At 39.0% G+C, this 27,191-nt stretch overlaps 1 protein-coding gene across 2 annotated transcripts in view; it reads left to right on the top strand.

The window, feature by feature from the left end:
- The window catches only part of adamts17 (ADAM metallopeptidase with thrombospondin type 1 motif, 17), a 171,993-nt gene that overhangs the window by 109,052 nt on the left and 35,750 nt on the right, over nucleotides 1-27,191 (top strand). The window contains exons 9-16 of one of the 2 annotated variants that reach the window (XM_040124670.1): nucleotides 839-979; nucleotides 4,782-4,932; nucleotides 6,680-6,781; nucleotides 6,963-7,108; nucleotides 8,225-8,394; nucleotides 14,519-14,646; nucleotides 22,244-22,364; nucleotides 24,439-24,513. In XM_040124670.1, the coding sequence (XP_039980604.1) occupies nucleotides 839-979; nucleotides 4,782-4,932; nucleotides 6,680-6,781; nucleotides 6,963-7,108; nucleotides 8,225-8,394; nucleotides 14,519-14,646; nucleotides 22,244-22,364; nucleotides 24,439-24,513 (1,034 nt within the window). The remainder of the gene's footprint in view (nucleotides 1-838; nucleotides 980-4,781; nucleotides 4,933-6,679; nucleotides 6,782-6,962; nucleotides 7,109-8,224; nucleotides 8,395-14,518; nucleotides 14,647-22,243; nucleotides 22,365-24,438; nucleotides 24,514-27,191) is intronic. The other variant, XM_040124678.1, reaches the window with a different exon arrangement.

The following is a 27,191-nucleotide window of genomic DNA, read 5'->3' as shown; positions in this document are numbered from 1 at the left end:
GTGATTGCTGCTGGTTGAAGGGAATACACTGCACTATAAAGGTTTTCCATTCTGTTGTAAGTGTGTGTGCTGCAGCTGTGTGCTTACAGGTTGTCTAAAATGAAAATCATGATTTTTTTTGAAAAAAAAAAATCTCACTAATATTTATTTTCTCTCAGTACAGTACGATACACATATTTCTTGTTGCTTTCACACAGAATTCAAATGTACAGTATAAGTACAATTATCTTCAGTTGACCCAGTGATGCACTGAGATGATTAAAAGTGAGTTACACTGCTTTTCTAATGAACTGTTACTTATACCAGTTCATCAACATGCAAAATATTCAAGCTGAGCAACATCACCTTTCAAACGTCAATGACTCTTCCCTATTTGAGTCACTGTTTTAGCATGTCACAGATAAACATGTCACTGATTTTATCCAGAGCTGTAGCAACACCTTTAGCAGAAGCTGCCCAGTACAATCGTAAGATATCCATATGCAAATTACTCTACAAAACAAAATGAGGATCTACCAATGCGTAAACAGGACTCATGCTGGATAATGTCTTTAAAATTAAAATACATCACGCAACTCTTCTCCAGTACACCATGCGTCATTCTCTTCACCAGATGCTTTTGACTGTCTTAGTTTCATCAGGGTGGTGTCTGACACCAGACACCTGACACTAAACACCACCAAGATGGTGGACTGTATGTGTTAACCATTGAAGAAATGCTTTAAAATATATTCGATCTACAAACAGGGACTGTGAAGATGGTTGGTTGACTCCCATGTTTGAGAAAAGCTCTACTACTCTTTGACACAGTGTCTTTGTATCAATTTCTTGTCTTCAGCATGGGAATGAGCCATGATGACGACCACGCCACCTGCACTGGTCACTCCCACATCATGTCTGGTGAATGGGTGAAAGGAAGAAACCCCAGCGACCTTTCCTGGTCCTCCTGCAGCCGTGATGATCTGGAGAACTTCCTCAGGTGAGTTTCAGATGCACCTGAGGCAGAGTCCTGCACAGGTAACCCGTAAAAAGTATGTGTAATGGGTAAAGTACAGATCGTGCAGTGCTGAAATAAAGATGAGAACGAAACAAAACGAAAAAAAAACTGTAAAAAATGAACTTAACTTCAGTGTTGGTCTCTGCTTTCCATTGCTGTAGTGGGCAGTAGTACATGTATGTGGAAGTACAGGAGTTGGTGTAGCCAGAGATGTGCAAATGTGTTTTGAGATTTTTAAATTTGTTTCCAGATGTGCACATGTACTCCTAAATGATATCAAATAATGCATTCATATATTTGTGAATTTTGTCCTTTCTCTGACACTCCCTATAGAACACAAAAGTGTTCAATATAAAAGAAATGAAAAACACATTATGAAATAAATTCATATGTGTTTAATTGTTTAAAATATATAATTGAACAAACAATTTGTAAAATAAGTGAATTAATTTTTTAAAAATCAACTTATTATTATGAAATGTTATTCAAATGTTATAAAATGTCAATTTCCATAGACAGATTTTTATTTAATATTTTTATTTCATATGCTCTTTTTTTCAATAGTCTGTTTTATTTCATAATACCTTGTTTTTTCAATTACACTTTTATTTCATGTCAAGTTTTATTTCATAATCTGACATTTCATAATGTCACTTTTTATGCCTCGGACTGTCGGATGGTCGCTCATCCATCCATCCATCCATCCATCCATCCATCCGTCCATCCGCCTGTTGGTCACATTATCATGAATGCTATATCTCGGGAATTCACTGGTTTACTGTATATACTGGAGATCATTTTTCTGTTGGTTACATCTTGTCAAAAAGGCGGTTGCTTACTAAGTTTTTAAAGATAAAAATCTTCAGTCAACACAAGCACAAGTGTAAACTTTTATCATGCAATAGGAGAGCATGCATGGACTGGTTAATACTTTAAGAACGAAACAGGTTTTGAGGGAATTGTCTATATAACATTTTTTAAGCCTACAAAAGAAGTTGTCTAACCTGACCAAGCAGCAGGTTTTTCCTGTCTAACTTCTAAGCTGTTCCCCGCCACTTGATTCCCCCATGTGCAAAATCCACTGAGTTCACAACAAACTCCACCAAAATGAGGCTGGAAGTAGAACATCCCCCTGTTAGAGTCCAGCTTCTGAGTAACATCTGGCCACTGGCCATTCCTGTAAAAGACTGAATGGAAAAGCTCAGACAGTCCGACATGGGTGGGGCCTTACATGCTCAGAATCTGACAAACATCTAAAGAACATTATGAGGGCTATTTTCCAGGGCTAGTTTCAAGTGAATGTAAAATCAGGATTTATGCTAAAAACTGTTTTGCTTACGTGAATCTGTCCGTCACAATCAGATTTTAACTTGCAAATTGATTACAGCTCCAATGTGCTCTTTACCCATTTAGTAATTCTGTTGTGAGTAAACACCCATGTCATCTGAGATTTGATACTCAGCTGAATATTGTTGGTGCAATAGCACGTTTACTACCAGACTGTTTGTAAATTGTCAGACTTGGAAAATGATCTATGAAGCAGTAGAAGAGGAAGGGAAATTTCCCCAACTCACTGATACCAAAACCACAAACACAGAGAAAATGGAAACACATTTTCTCTTACAGCAAAGTCATAACTAACTACTGTCTTCCACTTACAACACCAACAACCAGTGTCATGCATATGACCCAAGTGGAGTTGAACTCATTGAAATGATGGTGACATTGCCACCTTTTTCTGTGTAGCTGCTGGGTTTCAACTTATCCAAACCTACATGTTTTGAAAATGGAACAGTGTTTGCAGGATACCTAATTTTGAATAATATATATTTTTACTCACATTTTATTTATTTGATTATCGTTAGTCTGCAAATAACAAAGACATTTTAGTCAGTTTTTCTTAAATGCATTTAAATTTTTATGTCCTCTAAAAATTCTGAGGTTACAGCTGTCACCATTTTTGTTGTACACAGTAACCATGGTTAATGGTGGGATTGTCATCTAAGAGGCACTATTTACCTTTTAATAGCAGCCTGCAATGGTTTACACACACAGTTCCCATATCACTCTACTGTGCAGTAATACAACAGACCGACTCTCCTCAGTAAATCCAGTTTTGATTACACAATCTGGCTGTTTGAGCTGGGCTGCTCACTCATCTGCTCTTCCATGCAGTTGGCATGGATGAAAATTGGAGATTTATGGACTGAGATTGGTAGTCTGATGATTATTGTTGTTGTATGCATTGTATTCACACTGTGATCATTTTTATGAACTGGTCTGATATGAAAATCTTATATGAAGCGACTGCAGTTGAGAATATAGAACAGGTCTGCGATTAATAGTATATTTGGGTGGGGGCTCAACTGACCAGGATCAAACATCAAAAGAACATGATGAGGGCTAGTTTCCAACTGAGTGAATTTAAAATTAGGATCTTGAAACAGTTATCTTATAGTGAACAGGATGTACAATTAGCCTCTCTCTTTATTTAACCTTGTGCTGCTGCAGCTTTACATTATTATCATAGCATTTAAATTTACAGTAAACTTGTGCTTGTATGATATTTTGTTGTTGGAAGTGTTACAGAAATGTTACCAGGCCTGGCCTAGCAAGACATCTATTGGGACTTTTGCCTACAAGTCTTCATGTCTGAAAGGGGCTCATGACTTCTAGCAACCCAGTTTCCCTAAGGTTTACATCCATATTGGATAATTGTGCACCTTGCTATTTTCATCAAATGCCAACATTTAGTACCAATACAGGAAGTAGTATTTCCTATATGTAATGAGACAAATAGTAAGAGTCTGGATGTAGGTGTGGTGGATGTTTCTCTTTTTTAGTAACGATAACACACCTTTCCATAACCGTGGCCTAGCTGCCTAACCCTTTCCATATCTAACCATAGTTTATTTGTCATAACCAAAAGGGACATATCCTTAACCATACCATTGTTGCCATGCATAAATTTTGCAGAAAGCAGGAATTTTAATAATGATGGCAGAGGATGTAATGTGGAGTGTTGCAGAACTGTCCAGTATTTTTGGTGGGCAATAGGGTTGTTTCTAGGTACAAATACATGTATGCCAGATGACAGACAGCAGCACAGTTCTGCCCTGCACTCTATCACACTACTTAATTATGTTGAAATATTTCTCAGACCAAAGTAATTTTTCATGAGTTTGTGCACTAAGAAAGTGCATAACCATGATTTGCATCATGAATGTGCAGTGGACAAATCTGCAGAGATGATGTGATACGGTCATGTCAAGATGGACCAGAATCTCAAATCTCAAAAGAAAGTTTCCAACATCTTGTGCAATCCAGGCCATGAGGAACTGAGGCTGTTTTTAGAGTAAAGGGAGGCCCTACCCAGTATTAATATGGTGTTGCTAAGTACTCGGTGTACTGTATATCTAAACATCATGCAGTAGTGACTATAGTAATTAGGGTCCCTTGTTGCTCTTGGTAGGTCCCACCTTGCCTATTGGTAAAGTCAGTTGTTGCTGTGTCTTAATCGGCGAACTGACTAAAATAAATAATTTTGCTGAACAATGAACCCAGCCCAAGGAAACACAGACAGACATCAGACATACGAAGGAGTCTTTTCTTTGGCTCATACTGTATATGCTTTGATGTCACCATCAATGCTCAGCTATGCTGCTTCCAAAATAACAAGTCTCTTTTGGATTCAGATTTAACAGAGTAGATAAAATTCTTGGAAATAAAACAGTTCACTGCAAGCATGCATTATGAATCCTTCTCTTTTGTATCTTTCGACCAGGTCCAAAGCCAGTGCCTGCCTACTGCACACAGACCCCAGGAGCCGTTACCAGGTCCGGCTTCCTCCCAAGCTGCCAGGCATGCACTACAGTGTGGACGAACAATGCCAGATCCTGTTTGGAACCAATGCCACTTTCTGTAATGACATGGAGGTACAACACTCTCCATTTGGCCTAGTATTTTAAATGTCACATATTATTCCATTTTCATAACATATTCTTGTGTAGAGAAAGTAGAGTTACTCCAAAAAAACAAATAATATATGTATGTAAGTACGTGTGTGTGTGTGTGTGTGTGTGTGTGTGTGTGTGTCCGTGTGTATATATACTACAGTGTGGACGAATATATGTGTATATATATATATATATATATATATATATATATATATATATATATAAAGACCTTTGACCTCTTCCCAGTGGATGCTGTTAGCAGTTTTGGTCTTTTCACAGACAGCTGATTTTTGTGTGAACTGGCTTCCTGTAGTATCTAGTATCAGACAGAAGTAATGTAAGAAGTGGATTGAGGGTTTGATCAGAGTCATACATTATAGTGAGTGTTATGAAAGTGATGGCTCTGACGTCAGACCAGGGCAGACTCTGCTAAATCAACAGGGACCACCAGAAGCATCCCAATGGGACTCGCTGGACAGAACATCTAACCAGAGTCTTTAAGCCACAAGGAGTCTTGAGAGGAACCTTTGAGAGGAACTATGGAGTAACATTATTATGACATCACATGCGACAGCTTTGGGGAACACTGCATCACTGAAACAACAAGGAGCCTGCACAAGAGACTGAATGAACACCGGAAACAGACAACATCACCTGTCTATGGACACCAGATACAGCTGGTCACAGCACCCACTGGAAAGAGGTCAAAGAGCAAAATAAAATAAAATTAATTTTAGAAGCAAAGCATGTCATTGTAGTTATACAATATTTATACAGTAGCTAGTAGAACCATGAAGGCTTGAGGCAAAGTGAACAAGTGCTCATCTTTGCATTTTTTGTCCGCCTCTGTTTTTAGTTGTAAAAATGCTTGAGATTCCAGCAGTAGGATGTCTTTGGCTGAAGCATGATATTAAGCAGGTTGCTGCAGTGTGAATCCACCTGGTAGTGACTAAATACATACATACATGTTCTCAGCAACCAAAACACAAGCATTCTGAGATTCAAGCCTGTCATTTGATTGGGCAACTTAGAAATAATGTTCAGTCTAAACAGAGCTCTTTCTGACCATTTTGGTCAGAGGCACCACACTAAAATACAAGCCTGTATTTTAGTGTTGTGCCTCGGGTTTTAACTCATTCATATCTGACATACTGTAAATTCTGAAATAGTGTCCAGAGCCTTTATTTACCTTCACTTCAGAGAAAACCAGGCCTTTATGTGGAACAGGATTATAGTAGAGACAGACCTTTATTTTTATTTTCCCATAATTCTATCATATTAAACTGTTTTCTGCTAATGCTAACTCAACAGGTGCACAGATGTTCTACATTAAAAACCATCTAGTGGCTCATATGACATAATCCTTCACTTTGCTGATAGGCCTCTGATATGAAACATCATCAAGCAGTGTTGAGTTTCAGTGACAGAAGCTTAACACTGATCAAAAGGATGACAGAGAAGAAGCAAATGGAAGTGATTAGTAAATGAGGAAAGCTTGTTGTTAAAAAGGAAACCTGATAGCATCAGAGAAGTATGAGATGACTGTTGTTGGACTGATGGAATTTGTCAGTAAATTGATCTGATCCCGAATTTACCATGTGAATGCTGGCATTTATGTGAGAATTCATGGTATTTCCCATATTTCTGTGTATTTTGTGTGTGTGTGTGTGTGTGTGTGTGTGTGTGTGTGTGTGTGTGTGTGTGTGTGTGTGTGTGTGTGTATCAGCACCTGATGTGTGCTGGCCTGTGGTGTTTAGTAGAGGGAGATGCATCCTGCAAGACCAAACTGGATCCTCCTCTGGATGGAACAGAGTGTGGAGCAGACAAGGTAGGATTATCTCACTCACGCACTGTGCTTTCATGCACAAATACTCAGATCTTCACTTCTGTCAGACAACGGCTTCTGATAAAAGATGCCTGTTGACTGATTAAATTGAGACTATGAGTGTGAGTGAGTGTGGAGTGTATTTAAAATGATTTTAATCTTAGTGTGTGTGTGTGTGTGTCAGTGGTGCAGGGCAGGCGAGTGTGTCAGTAAGACTCCCATCCCTCAGCATGTGGACGGAGACTGGAGTCCATGGAGCCAGTGGAGCATGTGCAGCAGGACCTGCGGTACTGGAGTCCAGTTCAGACAGAGGAAATGTGACAACCCTCCGTATGTCACCTCTCTGTCTGTGTGTTTGTGTGTGTGTGTGTGTGTGTGTGTGTGTGTGTGTGTGTGTGTGTGTGTGTGTGTGTGTGTGTGTGTGTGTGTGTGTGTGTGTGTGTGTGTGTGTGTGAGAGAGAGAGGGAGAAAGATAGAGTGAGAATTTAGGTTAAAAAATAAAGAGCATTAAAATGTCAACACAGGATTAATTTCTAACGTGTATGGTAGCACACATACAATAACTGAAAAAAAGAGGGTTGTCTTTTCCCAAGTTAATTGGTACATTTATCTATTAGGGCCACAAAGGAGAAAAGAAACCCAAAATGGTGCTTCTATATTTGGATTTAAACTGGATTTTGAATAAACTGAACAAATCCCAGATTGGACAAATAATCCACAGTCAGTGCCTGTGCAGTAGCCTATATTAAGCAAAAACAAAATACACGAAATGCTCATATCTCTGCAGTAAGTGTGTAACGAATGTTATATTGTGAAACAGACATTGGATGCAGATCTCCATGGAGCAGAGTGGAGCTCTGTGTGTCTATGTGTTTATATTACCTGCTGTTTGATTTACTGAAGATTCATGGAAAAAAAAAAAATCTTTTTTTGATAGTGTCATTTTGACTTTCCTATGTCTGTACCCATACACTTATGTTTAAATTAACCTGGGCACGTACAGAGTAAGGCATTGGACCCCTCTTTATTCGTCTGTGATGAGAATTTATGTACTATTATGTGATACTGGCAGTATAAGTACAGCATGGGTTTCCTCCCATTTTACAAAATTTACAGCTGAGTGCCACGATGCCAAGTGGCACCTTGCTGAAAGCCCTCCAACTAAACTGATTTTAATTGACATGCAGGTTAGCTTCCATACAGGCAAACATGAAAATAATAAGTATTTTCATGCATGCTTCATTGTTAGTGACACCGACCTGTTTGCATTAGCATGATCATACCTGCTCAAAAAATGTGTTCAGTTCAGCTTGTTAGCTAGTTAGATAGTTCATACTATACTTAATGTGTGTGTGCATGCGTGTTTGTGTGTGTGTGCATGCGTGCGCTTGCGTGTGTGTGTGTGCGCGCGCGTGTTTGTGTGTTTGTGTGTGCGTGTGAACACAGGCCTGGTCCTGGTGGACGACACTGCCAGAAGGCCAGTGTGGAGCACAAGGCCTGTGAAGGTCCTCCCTGTCCCAAGGGGGCACCCAGCTTCAGAGACCTGCAGTGTCTGTCCTACGACCGACACGCCAGCAAGAAGAAGGGCAGCATGCTGACTGCTATTATTAATGATGGTGAGACTTACATACAAACAGACACAGAGCTTCCTACTGTAGTGATAACCACATCAGCTAATTTCTCATCATCGTTAATAGTGCATGAAAAGTGGTAGACAATACAGAACAATGACAAGAAAGCAAATACTTTAGTTGCTTTTTGAAGGTGTCCAGATTTAATACAGGGCCATATTACACAAACTTCCTAAATTGCAGATCCTATCTTATCTGTTTAGTAACCATTGTAATTAAGGTTACGACGTGATTTAGGAAAAAAAGACGTTACAGATGAATAGTCACGAATACAATGTTACTATCGTAACTTGAGGTAGGAATAGTGTAACGTCCCAAAACCAAAATAAACTCTCCTAACTTTAGGATAACATTTAAGCTGTCCTGACTTTCACTTTTCCACCACTTAGCTAACTTGTTTAATCCATTTCACTTTCCCGAGAAGACCCACGTTACGGGTTTCTGCAGGGGTCAGTGAGGGAGCACAGGAGGAGCCACCACCGGATTTCTTCTCCTTTGGATGCCCATACGGCAGAGACCTTGTCTGCTATTTTAGCCCACTTTCTCTCTTTTATCTGGCGAGTTAGCGTTGTTGTAAATTTCCCAAAAAGAACATCTTTGGGTTTTTCTACAGATGTTACCAACACTTTTAGCTCATATATCTTGAAATTAAGTGCCTGTTGTTGTTTTGTTCCATTTTTTTGTATGTTTCAATGAGAAATCTAATGGGTTCCAAAATACCTCAGCGAGATGAGAAAAGTACTGTAAGTATCTAGGTAACAGACATAAAAGTTGATAACTGATATTGGATTAAGTATTCAAGATTTCCTAACTTGAGATAAGATAGGATTCCTAAAGTTAGTTAGGATTTGCTTCTGTAATACCAAATTGGGAGAAATCCTATCCTATACTCCTCCTTTCTTAACACTTAAGCAGTCCAGTGGGAGTCAGTTCCAAAATTTAGGAGGCACAATCAGAAAGGCATAGTCACCTTTAGTTTAGTTTTAAATCAAAGTCTGAATTGAATGAGGAGCCATTTTAAAAGATATCAACTTAGTGTAATGACATTTTATTAGACTTGGTCAGAGCCCTCCTATCAGCATCCTGGCCCCCTCATGTCTTGCTGAGGCAAAAGAAAAAGGGAGTTACAATTGTCACAATGCATTTCCAAGTTAGATCAGATTAAAACATGACTATACCATCTGGAGGAAGAAATACTACAGTCTGAAAAGTTAAAATCATAAGCAATTAAATGCATTTTTGCTCAGTTTTGTTAATTTGACTACTACAGCTTTACTTGTTTATATATATATATATATATATATATATATATATAGAACATCTGGATTTAGATTTTATGTATTTTTCTACTGTACATAGAGACAACAGAAAGAACTTAAAATGCAGCCAAGAAATATCACTAACTACAGCCTCAAAAAGGACTGTGTTTGTTTATGAATGTGGAATTTTGAATCAGTAGATTAATGATATTGTTTCATGCAAGCAATGGAAATTATAAATCACCTCACCATAATGGAGTGGAGCAAAGGTTCAGGAAGATTAAAAGTTCATTTAACCATCATATATCCATCAACCTGATAGTCTTGCAGTCCATACTGCCCTACAAAGGCAGAGTACAGTAACTACAGAAGAGTTTAAAGTTTAAAGTGTCTTTTAGGCTGATTGTTATAAATGCCATGGAACCCACACAATACCTAAAAAATGCAGATACTGCACTTTGCCTTATTAAAATCTTCACAGAATGCTCAGAGGAACTGCAGTATCTATCAACTTTATATTTTATTATTTTAATTCCATAGCATAGGAATCCGGTATTTGGATAAGTTACTGTATGTCCGAGTACTATTATCCCCGATACCAAAAGTTGTTAATTCAACATTGAGTTATGATCAGAAGAAAGCACTTCTTCACTGTGATCCATTCAACTTCTTTGATTTTAGATGACAAAGAAAACTAAATAATCTATATGTAATGAGAAAAACATTTAAAAGTTGCTTTTGGAGGAAACAGAAAAGAGGTGGGAGAGTCCAGCCATCCCCTAGGAAAAAAATACATATTCAACCGCAACCCCAACATCTGCAACATTCTCATCAACTCTCACCAGCTTTGGAAAAGGAGGTAAGTTTGAATCTTTTTTTAACTATTAACACGTTAAGTCAACTCATAACTGCATTATTGTCTTGGCAAATTGGTCCATTGATTGTAATAGCAAACAAGAGGCTACTTTATTCAGTCAAACAAAAAAAACAAACAAACGCAGGTTAGGTTGGTTAGGTAGTTAATATTAGCTCAGCAATACCACTAGCAAATGTTAGGCCAGATTTTTCTTAATATGAACCAGTGCCATTATCTTGCTGTCTTTACAGTTTGCCTAATGTTGTAAATGGTTAGCTAAATGAACTATTGTAATGTGGTCGCCGTTGTTGCTAACAAGTGCCAGCAAGCATTATATTATTAGGCTTATATTAGCCATTAGCATGTAATATAATGTTTAACATAGCTTCTTTTATACTGAGAAATTTGGTGTAAACTAGGGTTAGCCTGTGTTTTCATGTCTTCATTTTGTCGTTACCAGAAACCGCCGATAGAGGATTCTATCCTCCTACTGATATCTGCAGCAACGGCTTGGCTCTCCGGAACAGAGGTTCCTCCCTCACTCCTTCTTTTGGCTCTTGGGTGTACATTTGTGTGTGTCTCCTTCCCTCTCTAATTACACACGAAAACCTAGTTCCGCTGTGGGCCTGTGTGTGTTAAGACAAAGTCAGTGACAAATGAAAGACATTATACAGTATACATTCACAGGTGAAAACAGATTTGCAAGGTTATCTGACATTTTTTTAAATTTAAACTGCAGTCAGCTGTACTGTTAAATGTCACCTTTGCCAGCTGGGCTCAAACTAGTAAATTATATATGTATGTTTTCATACTTTTATACTTACATGGGGCCTATGCTAAATGAGATATAAATGGACATAAAAGATTTATCAGGAATTGGAAACGGAAACGGATTCAAATGGAATCAAAAACATTTTAAAGCAGTCCTTTCAGTTAAAGGGAAACTATGCCTTTCCAGGATTCATGTTAACGGTATCTACAATTCAGGCTTTTTCGCAGACACCTCATTTGAGACTGGTGGGAGCTTTGTGGTAATTTTGAGGTCCATGGTTGTTGGTATTTTTTTAATAGGACTGTTATTTTTTTCAAATTATTTTGTCCACAAGCTGTGGACAAAATAACAAAAGTACAAGCTGTAAATAAAAAATTAGTTCAAAACAACAACAGCAAGTGCATTACGTATTGGACAGATGCTACTTTCTGTCTCTCAAGTCTGTCAAGGTCGCACTCGCAAGGTGGTCCACTTCCAAGATGATACAAACAAATCTTCCAGCACTACAAACGATCTACTGTCAGCTCCAGGTGGGAATGCAAGGTTGACAAGAGGCACTGCACGGAGATAGTAATGAAAGACTGCCTGCTTTGTATGTACCACCACAATAAAATATGGATAATATGAATGTAATGCTCCCTTTTAGTTGCATTAAGATAAATAATGAGATAATTATAGTTATCTTTTGTTTAGCTGTGACATTTAATAGTGTATAGTATGTAGAAGACCTGAATAGTTACTGTATTCAATAACCTGAATGAGGATCAAAAAAACTGAACATTGTTCTTGAATTTGAATACTGACTAAACTTTCCTGGCCTTAAAGGTTTATAAGATTTCTACAAGTATGAAATCACATGAGGTAATCTCATTAATATTGCAGGTTCTACAAGCAAAGTATTGTGATATTATAAGTGATATATTTGATCCGTAAGTGTAATTATTCCAAGGCACATTTAATAATTTTGTTTTGTAATATTACGTACATTCAAATAGATCCTGCTATCATTTACTTTTTGGAAATATTTTATGAGTTTCATTTTTCCAAATGAAAGCATACATTTTCTTCAACTTTATCTATTTGTTTAGAACAATATATTGCGAAAACATTGTAAATAAATAAAAAAATATAAAAGGTCTGGTTTTGGGTAATTCATTCTTTTAACACAGTTTCAATATATCCGAATCAACTAAAATTCAATCCTAGGCACTCCATTAGATAATGGGTGAATCAGTGTTGATCCACTGTGGGTCATGATTGAAAGAAAAGATGTTTATTCAACTTGAAACATAGGTGCTTTCAACTTGGTTTCTATGTCAGGCATCAAGGTAGATTAAATACTTCTGCTTCAACTTCACTGTTGATTCAATTATATTTTACTCTTTGTTCTTAATTTCTACTACCTTCATTTATAATCTAACACATTTAAGTAGCTTAACCACAACACATCCCATAAAATTCACTACAGTCACAAAATGAGATAATCAATCACTAAACTTTAGCTTTAGCTAAGGCTTCTCACAACTATCCTCCAAGCTAGATTTCGCTTGATATAGCCCTCTTCCTTCAGCGGTCTGTTTAGCGGTCTGTCTATGGCAGAGAGTTTAGAGGGGTGTAGTAAGTGTGGTGATGAGTCTTACAGCACGCGAATTACCATGCCCCAATGCAATAATGGAACCTGTACAGCAATACAAATCCCGAATGTAGTAATCACACAGCTGAAGTCGGAATACTGCATTTTGGCTTGGTTTATATGTCCATCCCAAACAGGTGTCAGAAAGTCAGATACGGGTTATTACTCAATTTTAAAATATGTAGGGCAACATAAGGAAATTAACTCCACGGGTACAGAATAGCTAAGATATTGTAACTAATCAACTGAATGTTAGCAAATTAAAAAAGTGGAAGAACTATTGTTCAACATACATTGCAATTCAATACTAATCTGCACATTGTTAGCACTGTTGTTATTGTTATGAAAAGAAACAACCATGTCTTAATATAACGTATTAAAGACACACAGCAAGTTTACATCATGAATGGGTTCTTAAAACTACAAAAAAGATAAGTTTCTGGAGAGTTTTAACTCTCATACAATGTATGCTGGGAGGACGTAGTATACGGCCGGACCACCCTTTATCTGTTTTCTCTCCTAATGTCTGTGCTCACATGTACAATAATCTAATACAGCCGAATACCCCACAAAGCTGTTGTCATTTACATGTATTTCTGTTTTTGTTGTCAGATAATGGAATGAGTATAAAATAATGACTAAAACGTGGCCCACAAAGATTACATGTTAACCAGCAGTCATTTCCAAGCCATTTCCAAGCTGCTGCTCTGCTCTGCTACAATTCTGATTTTATAACCGCGATGTCATCTGAAAAAAATCACCATACACGTAAGTTAATAACCATGGATGTGCTGTGATTTCCGCTATATCTACTTGTAAAATGATCACCCAGAGAGAAAGTTAGAAGCTCATCCATGTTTTTGTCAACTGCCGTGCAGTCGACTGAATGAGACCCGTAGAGAGGTTTGCCTGTGGAGGGAAAGCCAACTTCGCGCTCGCAAGGCAATGTCCCTTCCACGGAAAGTTGCTAAGGTCACTAAGTGCTTTTGTGATGAAAAGTAACTAAAAGGGTGAGAAAAGTAGGTAAATCTAGCAACAAAGGTTCTAAATTGGCAACACTGCCCATAAACACCCCCCTGGTGATGCAACGGAAACTATTTGCGCCTATTCATTTTGAAGGCTCAACGACCACTTAGTGACACAGCATTCAGCTGACCAATGGTGTAAATTTATTACGCGCTCACTCAGTCAGTCATTCAACGGACATTTGCGTATAGAGCTGGTTTTTTTGTGGTCCAGCCAAAAGCTTAATTTAATGAGCTGAGGGAACTATCAGCAGTTCATTCATTCAGCTCACGATTTCAAGTCAAAAGAGCTTAAGTTGGAAAGTTAAATATGAAAACTAGGCAATCTAAGTTGAATTAACATGCAATTAACAACACAAACATATTTACTTTAAAATAATGAGAAAAGATCAGTTTATTCCACTAAATTCCTTAATCATGTTTTACAATATTTGTATAATTTTTCTGTTATCATTTTTTAAATCATTTCTGCATAACATGTGTTTTGCCATCATATTAACATGATCTTGTATCGCTGTCTGTGTGTGTGTGTGTGTGTGTGTGTGTGTGTGTGTGTGTGAGCAGAGAAGCCATGTGTGTTGTTCTGCAGCCCGGTGGGTCGAGATGTCCCAGCTCTGATGGCTGACAGAGTGATGGATGGGACACCATGTGGACCGTATGAGGCGGACCTGTGTGTTAACGGGAGGTGTCAGGTACATACACACAGTCACAGACACGTGCATTCACCTTCAAAATTGTGTCATGGAATGGTTCACACCAAATGTGATTAGACTTCCTTTGGCCTGGTGGCCTGCCTGCCATTCTGTCCAAGAGGGACAAAGTCAGAGGTAGCTTCCTTCTTCTGCCCTTTCTTGAGTGGCATCAATAACCCTACCAACTTAGTCTTATTCTTCACTCAACCATTATCCTCCCACAAAGAACTGAGCTGTTGGCCTATGAGATCACGAAGGTGCAATGCCCCAGGCCTATACCGTACAATAGGACAACCATGTGCATCCTTCAGGTCAACCACAGGCACCTCCTCTGCTTGAAACAGGACATGCAGTGTAAGTTTTTCAGCATGCCACTCTATTGATTCTTAATGGTCCTGCAGACACACACACAGAGCTAAGTCCTACACTGTGAGAGTCATTGGAGAGGACAGTGCTCTGAATATGCTGCTGTTTACCTCCAACACTAGTCAGGCTTCCATCTGAATTTAGTGCAAATTTCAACATATAATTTATTTCCAATCCAAGATGGTGCCACAGATGGCTGCCTCAATTCTTAGCTCTCTTGTGCTTTCGCTGTTTTTGTTTATCTGCTCCAGCTTTTGCAACTCCAAACGATTACTTTCCCTAGAGAAGAACTGCTGAACATCCGTGAGTCAACACAATCTTTCATAAATGCAGAATTTTTGTGGAGATTTTGGTCGGAGGAGCATCAGCTTGTTATGGGGCTTGGAGGAGACACAAGCAGTGGAAGTGCATTGCCGATAAAAACACACAGGACCATTGCTATATTGCACCATATTAAAGGATGCCTATCACGCTGTTCCTTGTGCAGCTTTGGGTTTCTCCGATCACTGTCTGGTTCATTTTCTCCCAACTTACAAGCATGAACTAAAATTTGCAAAGCCTGTGGTCAAGACTGTGAGAAGATGGACCAACAAGGCAAAAGCTGGAACAGGCCTGCTTTGACTCCAAGGATTGGAGGCTTGATGTGAAGGCTGCAGCTACAGACCTAGATGAACTCACTGACATCATGACATCTTACATTAGTTTTTTTGAGGACATGTGTGCCTATTAAGACTTTCTCCACTTTAAGAACTGGCTCAGGTTTACAGCTAAACTCAGGCAGCTCCGAGCTCAGAGAGCTCCTAACCCGCTTCTCCAGCCTACTTTTCAATAGCAGCAGCAAGACATGAGGTATCTATGATTTGCCATCTCCCTCCTCTTCTATATTGATCAAAAGGCACTCATATATAAAAATGACATAAAAACTATATATGTTTATATTTGATTGACAGGAGCCTCTAACGGCCATGTGAATTACTACTCTAGTTTTTTAGGAGCAAAAGACAAAGTTTGTGACAGTATGGAGTGCGGAGGAGGTCAGGGTGAATAGATTGGTCAAAATCCATGTGACTTTATCACAGGAGGCCACTGTTTGCCTCCTATGTCCTAGAGCAATAAACACTGGTTTCATCTAACCATAAAATTTGACTTCCATGTGCATGTGTGAATTTTTGCACTGTTCAACAGTTTATTTGCATCCTTTCAGAGGCAGAGAGGGAGGCTATATGTTTTTTTCCGAAGTAGAAGAGGATTATGATGGTATACTAGGGGGTTTCAAAAGTCTTAAATCTTGATTCAGAGCTCAACTAGCTTTTAGGTTACTCTTTATATTGAAATGGGACAATGGTAACTAGAAATAGTGTTATATGATAATGATATCAGAATCCATCATAATTTAGCCAGGTTCCAATATCACAGCTGCAGAATGAGAGTTTAGTCTTTTGGCACTTTTGTCATCACTGAAAAAAATCAACCCGTCATAAAGTAAATAAACACATGTCCCAGTGAAGAACTGTGAAAGAGGTCCCTAGAGGAATCAATAGAGTACCTCATTCATTAGCAGTAAGCAGTGGTGGAGTTAATCCATGGCCTGCTCCCCAGGGGAGGGTTGGGGGGTTTATTCGGATCTGGTGTCTCGACTACAGTCAGTCTTTTGTGTTTATTAGCAAATGTTGGATGCTGGTAGATTTGGGAGGAATTCCCCCCTCCTACTGGCCAAGGCAGTGAGAGAGAGGGAGAGAGAGTGAGAGAGAGACTGGTCCAGAAAGTCAAATATGGATGCAATTATCATGACGCACATGTGCTCACAAAATACTTACTTCTCACATTTCAGCAATGACTCATGTATCCTTAACTGTGTAACATCACTTAGAGTAGACGTTAGCTCTCTCTCTTTCTCTCTCTCTCTCTCTCTCTCTCTCTATATATATATATATATATATATATATATATATATGCATAACCCACCATGCACCTGCAAAGCTCAGCACCAGAGCCTACCTCCAATAATCTAAAATAAATTCTGGACCTGACCCAGGCTGACACTTTGATATAGGACTTGTGTCCTGACCAGTTGGCTAATCAAACTTGGTTTGTTGTTTGTCGTCTCTTTCCTTTGCTCTGCTCCATTCGGCCTTTGTTAACTACAGACATCCTTGTAATGCATCTGTTGGGCTCTGCCAAAACATTCAACTTGCACACCTATCTTCCACCTGAGAAGGGGAAGCAGTGGGGGAGTTGGAGGATGAAGCTGTGAGCTGCAGAAAAAGAGGAGGCACATACTGAGTTTACAGAGGGTGGAGGTGGCATGGATGTTTTTCCAAGCCTGGCATGTGAAACTTGGGCATACAATGAAAACACTGGCAAGAAGAGAGAGAAGAAAGAGGGGGAGCAGAGTGGAAAAGGGGAGCGGAATATATTCAGTGTAGCCATGAAAATAGATTTGGTCTGGCTAGTGGAGTACCCTGGAAGTCTAAGCAAGCTGGAGAGGGCCATATGGCCCCATGATTCAGCAAACTGCATTGTGCATTACTTTGTCTTGCGCTGTGTGTGTTTGGGTTGGGGGAGTCCAAAACTGGGGTCAGAAAATTGGGAGCCCACTATACTTGTGGGGTCCGACAGCTTTGTCAGGACCAAAATGCTGGACCCCACAAGTTTAAAAGGCACTTTCAGGGTTAAGACTTGGATTTAGGGTCAGGGTTAAAATTAGGGTTAAGGTTACGATTAGGTTTAGGTTAAGGTTAGGGTTTCCTGTTAAGTTGTGGTAGTCAATGTTTGGGTAATATACAAGGGAATTCATTATTATAACAATTACAAAATGCATCCAAGAAACCAGTTGAAACGTTCACTACTGTTTCAAGTGCTATCAGTTGGGCCTAGTTGCTTTAAGAGTTGATTTTAAAATATGTTTGTTAATTTATAAAGCCATTCGTGTCTTACACTTCCCACATTTGTGACCTGTAGACCCCATATTTTTGTAACCTGAGGTCCTCAATGGCAGCTTAGCTGACTGTGCCTTAATCGAAGGTTGTTAGCAGGGTGACCCTGTGTTTGCAGTCAAGGCCCCAAGGCTTTGGATTAGCTTCCTGTAAGATCTCAGGTTAGCTAGCTGCTAACTGCTTTTGAAACTCCTTTGAAAATGTTTTATTTTCTTAAAATGCTCTTTGTACTATCATTCATCCACTGCTTTCAGTTTCTGTTATGCTCATTCTTTTTTTTGACCAATTTCCTCACTTTATGTGAATGTGTTCTGGCATATAACCTTTGCATGTTTCTTCTTTTTGTATATACTGTACACTCACCAAGCACTTTATTAGGAAAACTTGTACATCTGCCTTTTCAGTCAGCCAAGCATGTGGCAGCAGTGCAATGCATAAAATCATGCATATACAGGTCAGGAGCTTCAGTTAATGTTCACATCAAACATCAGATTAGGGAAAAATTGCGATCTCAGTGAACTTTACTGTGGTGCCAGCAACTCGTTTGAGTATTTCTGAAACTACCAATCTCCTGGGCTTTTCACACAAATGGTGTGAAAAACAAAAAACATCCAGTGAGCAGCAGTTCTGCAGATGGTAACGCCTTGTTGATGAGAGAGATCAGAGGAGAATGGCCTGACAGGTTGGAGCTGATATAAAGGCTATGGTAACTCGGATAACCACTCTTTACAACTATGGTGAGCAGGAAAGCAGAAGACCACGGCAGGTTCCACTCGTGTCATGCATGAAAAGAAATCTGAGGCTGCAGTGGGCACAGGCTCACCAAAGCTCGACAGTTGAAGTTTAAAAATGTATCCTGGTCGGATTTCTGCTGAGGCATGCAGACTTTGGCGTCAACAGCATGAATTCATGGATCCAACCTGCCTTGTGTCAGCAGTCCAGGCTGGTGGTGGTGGTGTGATGATGTGGGGAATGTTTTCTTGGCAGACTTTAGGCCCTTTAATACCAATCAATCATGGTTTGAATGCCATAGCCTATCTAAGTATTGTTGCTGACCATTTGCATCCCTTTATGGCCACAATTTATCCATCTTCTAATGGTTACTTCAAGCATGATAATCCAGCATATCACAAAGCAAAAGGCGTCTAAAACTGGTTTCATGAACATAACAATGAGTTCACTGAACTTCAGTGGCCTCCCCATTCACCAGATCTGAATCCAATAGAACATCTTTGGGATGTGGTAGAAGAGGAGATTGGCAGCATGAATGTGCAGCTGACAGATCTGCAGAAATTATGTGATGCAATCATGTCAACATTGACCATAATCTCAAAGGAATGTTTCCAACATCTTGTGTAATCAGTACCACAAAGAACTGAGGCTGTTTTGAGATCTAAAGGAGGCCCTACCCAGTATTAGTATGATGTTCCTAATAAAGTGCTCTGAGTGTATTTACTGTATGTGCACATGCATGTCCAAACTGTTATTTCCTCTAGGTATTAGCTCATCCAGCTGCCTCCAAAAAACGATCTTCATATACTACTAATTTGTTGTAGCAAGTCTGTTTCCTAGTGAACGTAATGTCATCCAGATAACTTTTTTATCAACATAACAAGGAAACTGAAAGAATCTGCAAAACATTCACTGTCAGCATATTTAATTTGTTTTTCTACAATTTCCACTCCTGGCAACTTAAGCATTATGGAGATTTTCATGGTTCTGTTTAAGCAGCTCAAAGCTTTTGGACAAGAATCCGGAATAATAATAGTTGTGGTTACAGTGGCATTAAAAAGTTTGGGCATCCCTGGTCAAAATATCTGTTACTGTGAATAGTTAAGTGAGTTGAGATCAGATCAACTGATCTCCAAAAGGAATAAGGTTAAAGGTGAAACATTCTTTTCAACATTTTAAACAAGATTAGTGTGTAATTCTTGTTATGTCAAAGTTTAGAGTGAAAACAAGAAAAATAGCACCATACAAATATTTGGGCACCACAAGAGATTTGAGCTCTCAGCTAACTTTTACCAAGGTCTCAGACCTTAGAGCATGTGACCATTAGCATTTTTTCTCAGGCAGAAAAGCACTGGCAGGGCACTGGGGAGGGCTTCATCCCAGCACTCAATCAAAAAGCACTGCAGTTGGGTTTTGTTTCTGTGATAACAAAATCTCTACAATATATTAACGGAAGCTGACTGACATTATCTAGGTAGCTAAATTAACGCCACGTTAATCGAGGGTTTACGACAAAACTAATAAGATGACAATGCGTACAGTGATGAAAGCACAACACTCATCAGCAACATTCAGTGTCTGGCCGATCTGCTCCACAAATGGCTTTTTCTGTCAGCTTCATCTCCATTTTCTTGATTACCAGGTTGATGAGTCATGCTCCATCTGAGTGGTTTCCTGAAAAGGAGCTACACTGACGATACTGGTACCTTTCTGAAAAGTTCAGAGATTTTTAACCAGAAGTGCATCAAGCTCACAAAAAAGGCAGATCTTTCTGAAAAAAAAGGCTGGCTGCAGCACTTTTTCTCTGGGTGGCTGCATGCCATTGCAAAGCTCTCTCCTCATTGGGAACAATTGAAAAAAGATGCTGGCACTCAGAAAAAAACGGTATATGGACATATGCCCTTAACGACCTTTTTGGGGCTATGGCTTGTTCAGAATCATCGTTAGGAAAGGCCAAGTGATGCAAATTTCAAAGCTTAAAAAAAATCTCCGACTCTTCAAACCTTGTCCAAACAATCAGCAGGCATGGGCTCCTCTAAGCAGCTGTCTAGCTCTCTGAAAATTAAAATAATTGATGCCTGCACAGAAGATGGCCATATTCTCAGTTCTTAATGTAATTAAGAAATGGCAGTTAACAGGAACGGTCAAGTTGAGTTCCCCCGTTCGACTGCAAAAGACTTTCAGGAAGATTTAGCAGACTGTCGAGTGGTGGTGCACAGTTCTACTTTGAAGCGACACAAATACGACCTTCATGGAAGAGTCATCAAAATAAAACCTTTCCTACGTCCTCACAACAAAATTCAGCATCAGATTTTTGCAAAGGAACATCTAAACATGCCTGATGAATTTTGGAAGTTGAAATGAAACTTTTTGGCCGCAATGAGCAAAGCTATGTCTGGAGAAAAAAGGGTGCAGAATTTCATGAAAAAACACCTCTCCAAGTGTTATGCATTGGGGTGGATTGAGCATGCTTTAGGCTTATGTTGCAGCCAGTCGCGGAGGAACATTTCACTGGTAGAGCTGAAGATGAAAAGAGGATGGCTTCTACAACAGAATAATGATCCTAAACACACCTCAGAATCCACAATGGTCTACCTCAAGAGGTGCTAGCTGAAAGCTCACTTTCCCCCAACCTAAACATCATTGAAAATCTGTGGATAGACCTCAATAGAGATGGCCCAAGAATCTCACAGAACTAGAAGGCTTTTGCAGGAAAATTGGGCGAAAATCCCTCAAACAAGAATTGAAAGTCTCTTAGCTGGCTACAAAAAGCGTTTACAAGCTGTGATACTCGCCAAAGGGGATGTTACTTAGTATCAACCATACAGGGTGCCCAAAATTTTGTTTTGAGCCCTTTTCCTTTTTTGTTATTTTGAAACCGTAAAGTACGGAAATAAAAAAGTAATCTTGCTTAAAATATTGAAGAAATGTGCCACTTTATGCCTTTTGGAAATCAGGTCATCTTTTACTCACTTAACTATTAACAGTAACAGAAATTTAACGTTTCCATGATACTGTAAATATTATTTAAAAAATTCATGCTGAATTGAAGATGATGATGTCTTTTAATACTTACTCAAAAGTAATATTGACCTTGACCTTAACAAAACACGTTAAATTGTAGGACACAAGTGACCAGTCTTATTTCAGTGTACATGTTGGTAAATGGTGACTGAAATTCACAATTTAGTGAAAAAATGTTTTTAGTTTCTCTGAGGGAGGTGTGCTCTTTTAGTTCTGATGATCAAAGATTGGATGTGCATCGGTTCATCTCAATGATGTTTGTCCAAATCAGAGGAATAAAGATTGATTTTTGCTCAATGAAAAGTTGTAACAGGAATCCTGTCGTAGATTCCTGCACTGTAAATTTGAATTTTTAGTTTAATATTAGATTTATCCCATTGTTATCATCACCACAACCCTTCAAGGATGTATTGTACATCAGGAGATATTGTGCTATTGACAGTAACTGTTGGGAATTCAACAACAGTAATAACGTGTACATTGTTTCACTGATTTTGTGATACAGAGTGACAGTGGGCTTTTTTTTATGCTGTGGGCAGAAAATTGGGTGTGACGGCATCATCGGCTCTTCAGCTAAAGAGGATCGTTGTGGTGTTTGTAATGGAGATGGACGCTCCTGTAAGATAGTGAGAGGAGACTTCAACCACACTAAAGGAATGGGTGAGTGTGTGTTTGTTTTCAAATCCAGCTAATATGCTTTGTGCCTGTACTAATGTATGTAGCTAATATTGGCTTTCTATAGAGAATTCATCCCATCATTGGCATTCACTGCTGAGATGATGCAGTTTGTTTGATTTGTATTTTTTGAAGCAGAGATCAATACTACATTGGTTGTCAAAAAGTACCTGAAATTAACTACTTCTAATAACATGTTTTGTAAGTGTCCTATTCTAAAAGCAGTTTCCACCCTGACAAAAATAATTTGCTAATGAAAACACTGTTAATGTTTCATGTTTCGTAGAATTATTTTGGCGTAAAATAGAGTGGTCAAATTTAAAGATGCTTGCATAAAATTAGCTATGTCAGTTTCTGCCTGAAAATATCACGTTGGCCTTCAGTACTTATGTACGTCTCACATGGTGGATGTTTCTGTCTGAAGTGTCACACAGTAAGACATCAATTGCAGACATCCTGCGGTGTTATCCTTTATCTATACCAGCCCGTCAGTTTTGAATTGAAAGAGGTTTATACTACAGCAATTGTCATTACGTTGGCAGTCTGTTGCATCCGTTCTAAAAGTGTGCTCAGGGATCAGCCGGTTGTGGTTAAAGGTGCCGGTACAATGAGAAGCAATGTAATTTCAGTTTGATATATTTATCAACATGGTTGGGTATTGATCTTATAGTACCACAAGGAGTTCCAGAAACAAACATTTTTATTCCTACACATACAGTAGCTGTAAATGCAAGGAATATTAAACCATTGGACTTAATGCACTCCAATCTATGTCAGTGGTTACATGGTGTATGTAGTATAATATAGCGGTATAGTGGGCTAGAGCACCTTATCTATACTGATAGCCAAAGCAGCACATCAGCAGTACAACAGCAGCAGCAGTTGCATCAGTGTCTGCTTGAGAACAGCAGACATTCTTGTTTTTGTAAATATGGTATGTACGTATTGATTTTCCTCCCACCTGTTTTATCTGCTGTGTACACAGCTCAGCTATCCAATCCGATTAACAAGATCATAAATCTGTCAGTGGGGGCCTATGGGATAGAATCTGATCAAATGTGTATAATCTGAGTCTATGCTGACAGTCTCTCAGTCAAATGCTCAGATTTACTACCATTCTCTTCTGGTTATTCTAAACAAATCACAGATTTATTACACACCATTTCCTGAATGCCACAGTATGTTTTTGTGGGAGAGACCCACCAGATACCAAAAATATGTCTCAGTCCCGTACTAAATGATATATAGCATATGGGATATGCAAATATTTATACTATGATGATTTTTAAAGTTGGTATACAGTTTGTACTCACAGGAAGTGGTACAGTGCTTGTGCCAGTATACATCAAATAAACTTTAAATCTGGAAAGGGAGACCGTACTTGTATCTAGTTTACACCTTTGACTCCACCAAGTTTTTATTAAGTTGTAGTTGGGATAGAGGTTTGCCATATATCTAACCCATCTCTTTAAAACCAAAACTTTTGGTGATAGAATAAACCTACTGCTCATGTAAATGGTAGTTTTACGTGTGAAATAGTGCTCACTGCATTACAAATTAGACTAAAATCAAATGACATGGTACACTGCAGAACAGTATTTGAGTAAATGTACTTAGTTACTTCCCACTCCGTCTTCTGCATAAGAAATAATTGAATATGAAATACATTACAGAGTTTTTTGGCTATTGCATATCAGACAATTATACTGGATATACAGCTTCCGGTTGGACAGGATATGACACAGAATCAAAGGAAACACAACTTCGCATTATCACCCTCTTTACTCTCAGTAATTCTTGATCATGTTTTGTGTTGTCAACTATGATCATGGATATTTGAGTTATGTTGCAGTAGCCAGTGTGACAGAATCTGTGGACAAATGATAAATGAATTAATAATCAGCCATTATCTGTCAAGTATCACATCACAAACTGAGTCAGAGGAGAGGATAATAACTGGAATGAAAGGATGTAAGTGTGTGTGTACATGTGCACACACATGCTGGTGTGGTCCACAGGTCATGTGACCTCCCTTCAACTTCCTTGTCTTGTCCTCCAGTCACCACTAGGCAGTGTAAGAGGGTATCTACCTGTGTGATGGCTAAACCCAGAGCTGTCCCCAAGTGTTTCTCATGTAAGATGCATGCACTGTGTGTGTGCGTGTGTGTGTGTTGGTGTGTGTGCGTGTGTGTGTGTGCGTGTGTGTGTGCGGGTGTGTGTGTGTGTTTCCTGCACTGCCTGGAGTGTTTTACTGTAGGTAGATGAGAGAAGCAGTTAGCTGTGGGCTCCCCTGGGGGGTGTAGTTTGAATCTTAAAGTCTGGTTACAGTTACATAACCAGCTGTTTGACCCCGTTACCCCATAACCCGACCGTGCGGAATGCCAGGGATGCATTCCTTTCATCCAAGCTGTTTTCTTCTGCCTGCTGCTCCTGCCAAGTGGTGGAGTAAATGTGGAGGAGAATAAACAGTCGTCTGCAATAAAATGCCTGCCTTCACAGTCCTGAATCATGACCCAGTACACATATTTGGTTATGCTACCAGCTTAGGAGCTTGATATTTACAGTACTGCATACAGTTTACAGTATGCATACTTTACTTTTGGCATTGGCTCCTTAAAAAAATCAAATGCGCTGCTTTTGACCCCAGGTGAGCCCATGGCAGTCTGTGTCTAACCATAGGTGGACGGGCAGGGTGGTGGAGGGTTGATGGATGCAGTTGGTTGGCTTTCAGGAGCGTGTGGTGTGTTTGTTCATCGTGGATACAACTTGCCCAAATGTTCAGATAAGATCTGTACAGGTTCAGTTTCAGCCTGGACTCACAAAATTTTGTGTCATGAATGCAACCTCTTGAAATGCAAATACCACAGCTGCCACTCATGATTAATTCTTTTTCCTCACCATGAAAGGAATATACGGAACGACTTTAAAAAAAACAAGCAGTACACTCACATTGGTAGTAAGTGTTTAGATGTAGAGCAGCTGCATTAAGCAACTTTTGAGCACAAGCAAGAAACTTTTAGCTTATTAAATATCTTTTGGCTAACTTATTACCAAAGTATTGCCTAGTTACACATCATTTGTGTAACTAGGCACATAATTTGAGGAAATTATTATTAGTTTGATGTTTTACATAAAATAAAATTTTGTATATTTAAACCTGGTGTACTTTCTCTAGATCTGGTCATTGTGGTTTTATGGGTACTGCTAACTTTGGATTTGCCACCTCTGTTGTAGAGATTTGGGGAAACAGGATTCATGCAACAGTATAGATCTGGGCAAACTGCGCAAGCCTTCTACAGCTTTCCAAATAACCATGATTTTTACAAAGAATTATTTCAAATGGTTCTCGGAGTCTGAACAAAAGTAAACACAGAAAGTAGCCACCTGGCATGGCCATTATAGCTAACTTGATCATCCTCAATTCATAGGCGAATCCACTGCAAATAGCTATTTTAGTTTTCTTAGAGGACCAAAAAACCACAGTGAAACTCAGACTCACACATGGAAACAAAGTGGCATGCACAGATGAATAGGGCAGGGTGGTTAGATCAGCCAGCGAATTGACCAAAATGTAGATCCCTATGCAGTTTGCCACAATGCCTATTCCATCTGGCTACTTTCTGGTGTTTAATTAGGGTTGGACTCAAAGACAAGTGTTTAAAATGATTCATCCAAAAATCATCTTTATTTAGAAAGCTGTAAGGCTCCAATATACCTTGTTTCACTCGCTTCCTTGTTTCCTCATATCTCTACAACGGAGGTAGCAAGTCCATTGTATGACCCATAAAGTCACAATGGCCAAATAAATGGAAATTAAAAATTTAGAGGAGTTTTATTACTTTGGTAAATTTCCTTTGTAACATTGCCTACATGTGGCCATCTGTTCAGTATTCACTGTTGTTGCAGTTGACTTTTATGGTACCCCCTAAGGACAAAACATTCACAAAAGCTAAAGCATAAACACTAAGGAAATGTGCTCCAAATTCAAAAATGCTGCAGATTTTTAAGAAGAGAAATGCAGCAAATACTAAAATTCTTAAACGCATACAAAAGTGAAAACAATTTTTCTTATTACTTGCCCAAATAAATAAAGTTAACAAAATCATGAGAAACCTGCATCTTTGCCATGATTGCACCACATTTGTGCCACCCCATTGCATGTGTTACGGTGTAATGTCAGAAGAAGTGCTCAGCTTACTCTACCTCCCTCGATGGCTCAGAGTGTGATGACTCACATAAATATTCAAAAGTTTACGGGGATATTAAAACCACATGCCACTAAAATGTAGAGGCACTGCTGATTCGCATATCCAGGCATGTTGGATACTACGAGGGGACTGTTTCAAGGCAGGTGTGCCAGACAGTGCACTGTAAAATATCATACCACACACCAAATATATGTGTTGCATTCTTCTTGATATTTGTGTTTTCACCGTTGTATGTCTTTTACAGTTTCTGGCATTTTTGGATTTGGGGATCATTTCATTAAAGTTTGTGCTTTTGCTTTTGTATATGTTGTGTCCTTAGGAGCCACGTTGGTATTTGCCTCATAGCCGAGACTGGATTCTTTAGAATAGCTCACTACTGTGTTACATCAAATACACTGATAAGCCGGCAGTGGTAAATAAGAGGCCAGTGGTGGTAAATTAGAGACCAGCAGTATCTCTAATTTATCAATCTCTAAGGCGAACTACCCACTTGCTGAGTGAGGCAATTCATTTGACGAACCTGGTAACTCACATTGCTACCTCGGCAGCCTAACGGATATATCACTGACTTTCCTGGTCATTAGCAATGCTTGGCTGGCCACTG

Source organism: Xiphias gladius, chromosome 1 (assembly GCF_016859285.1).
Source record: "Xiphias gladius isolate SHS-SW01 ecotype Sanya breed wild chromosome 1, ASM1685928v1, whole genome shotgun sequence".
In the NCBI taxonomy this organism is placed as follows: domain Eukaryota; kingdom Metazoa; phylum Chordata; class Actinopteri; order Istiophoriformes; family Xiphiidae; genus Xiphias; species Xiphias gladius.
The sequence above is the reverse complement of the archived record's forward strand: the minus strand, read 5'-3'. Positions and strand labels throughout refer to the sequence as shown.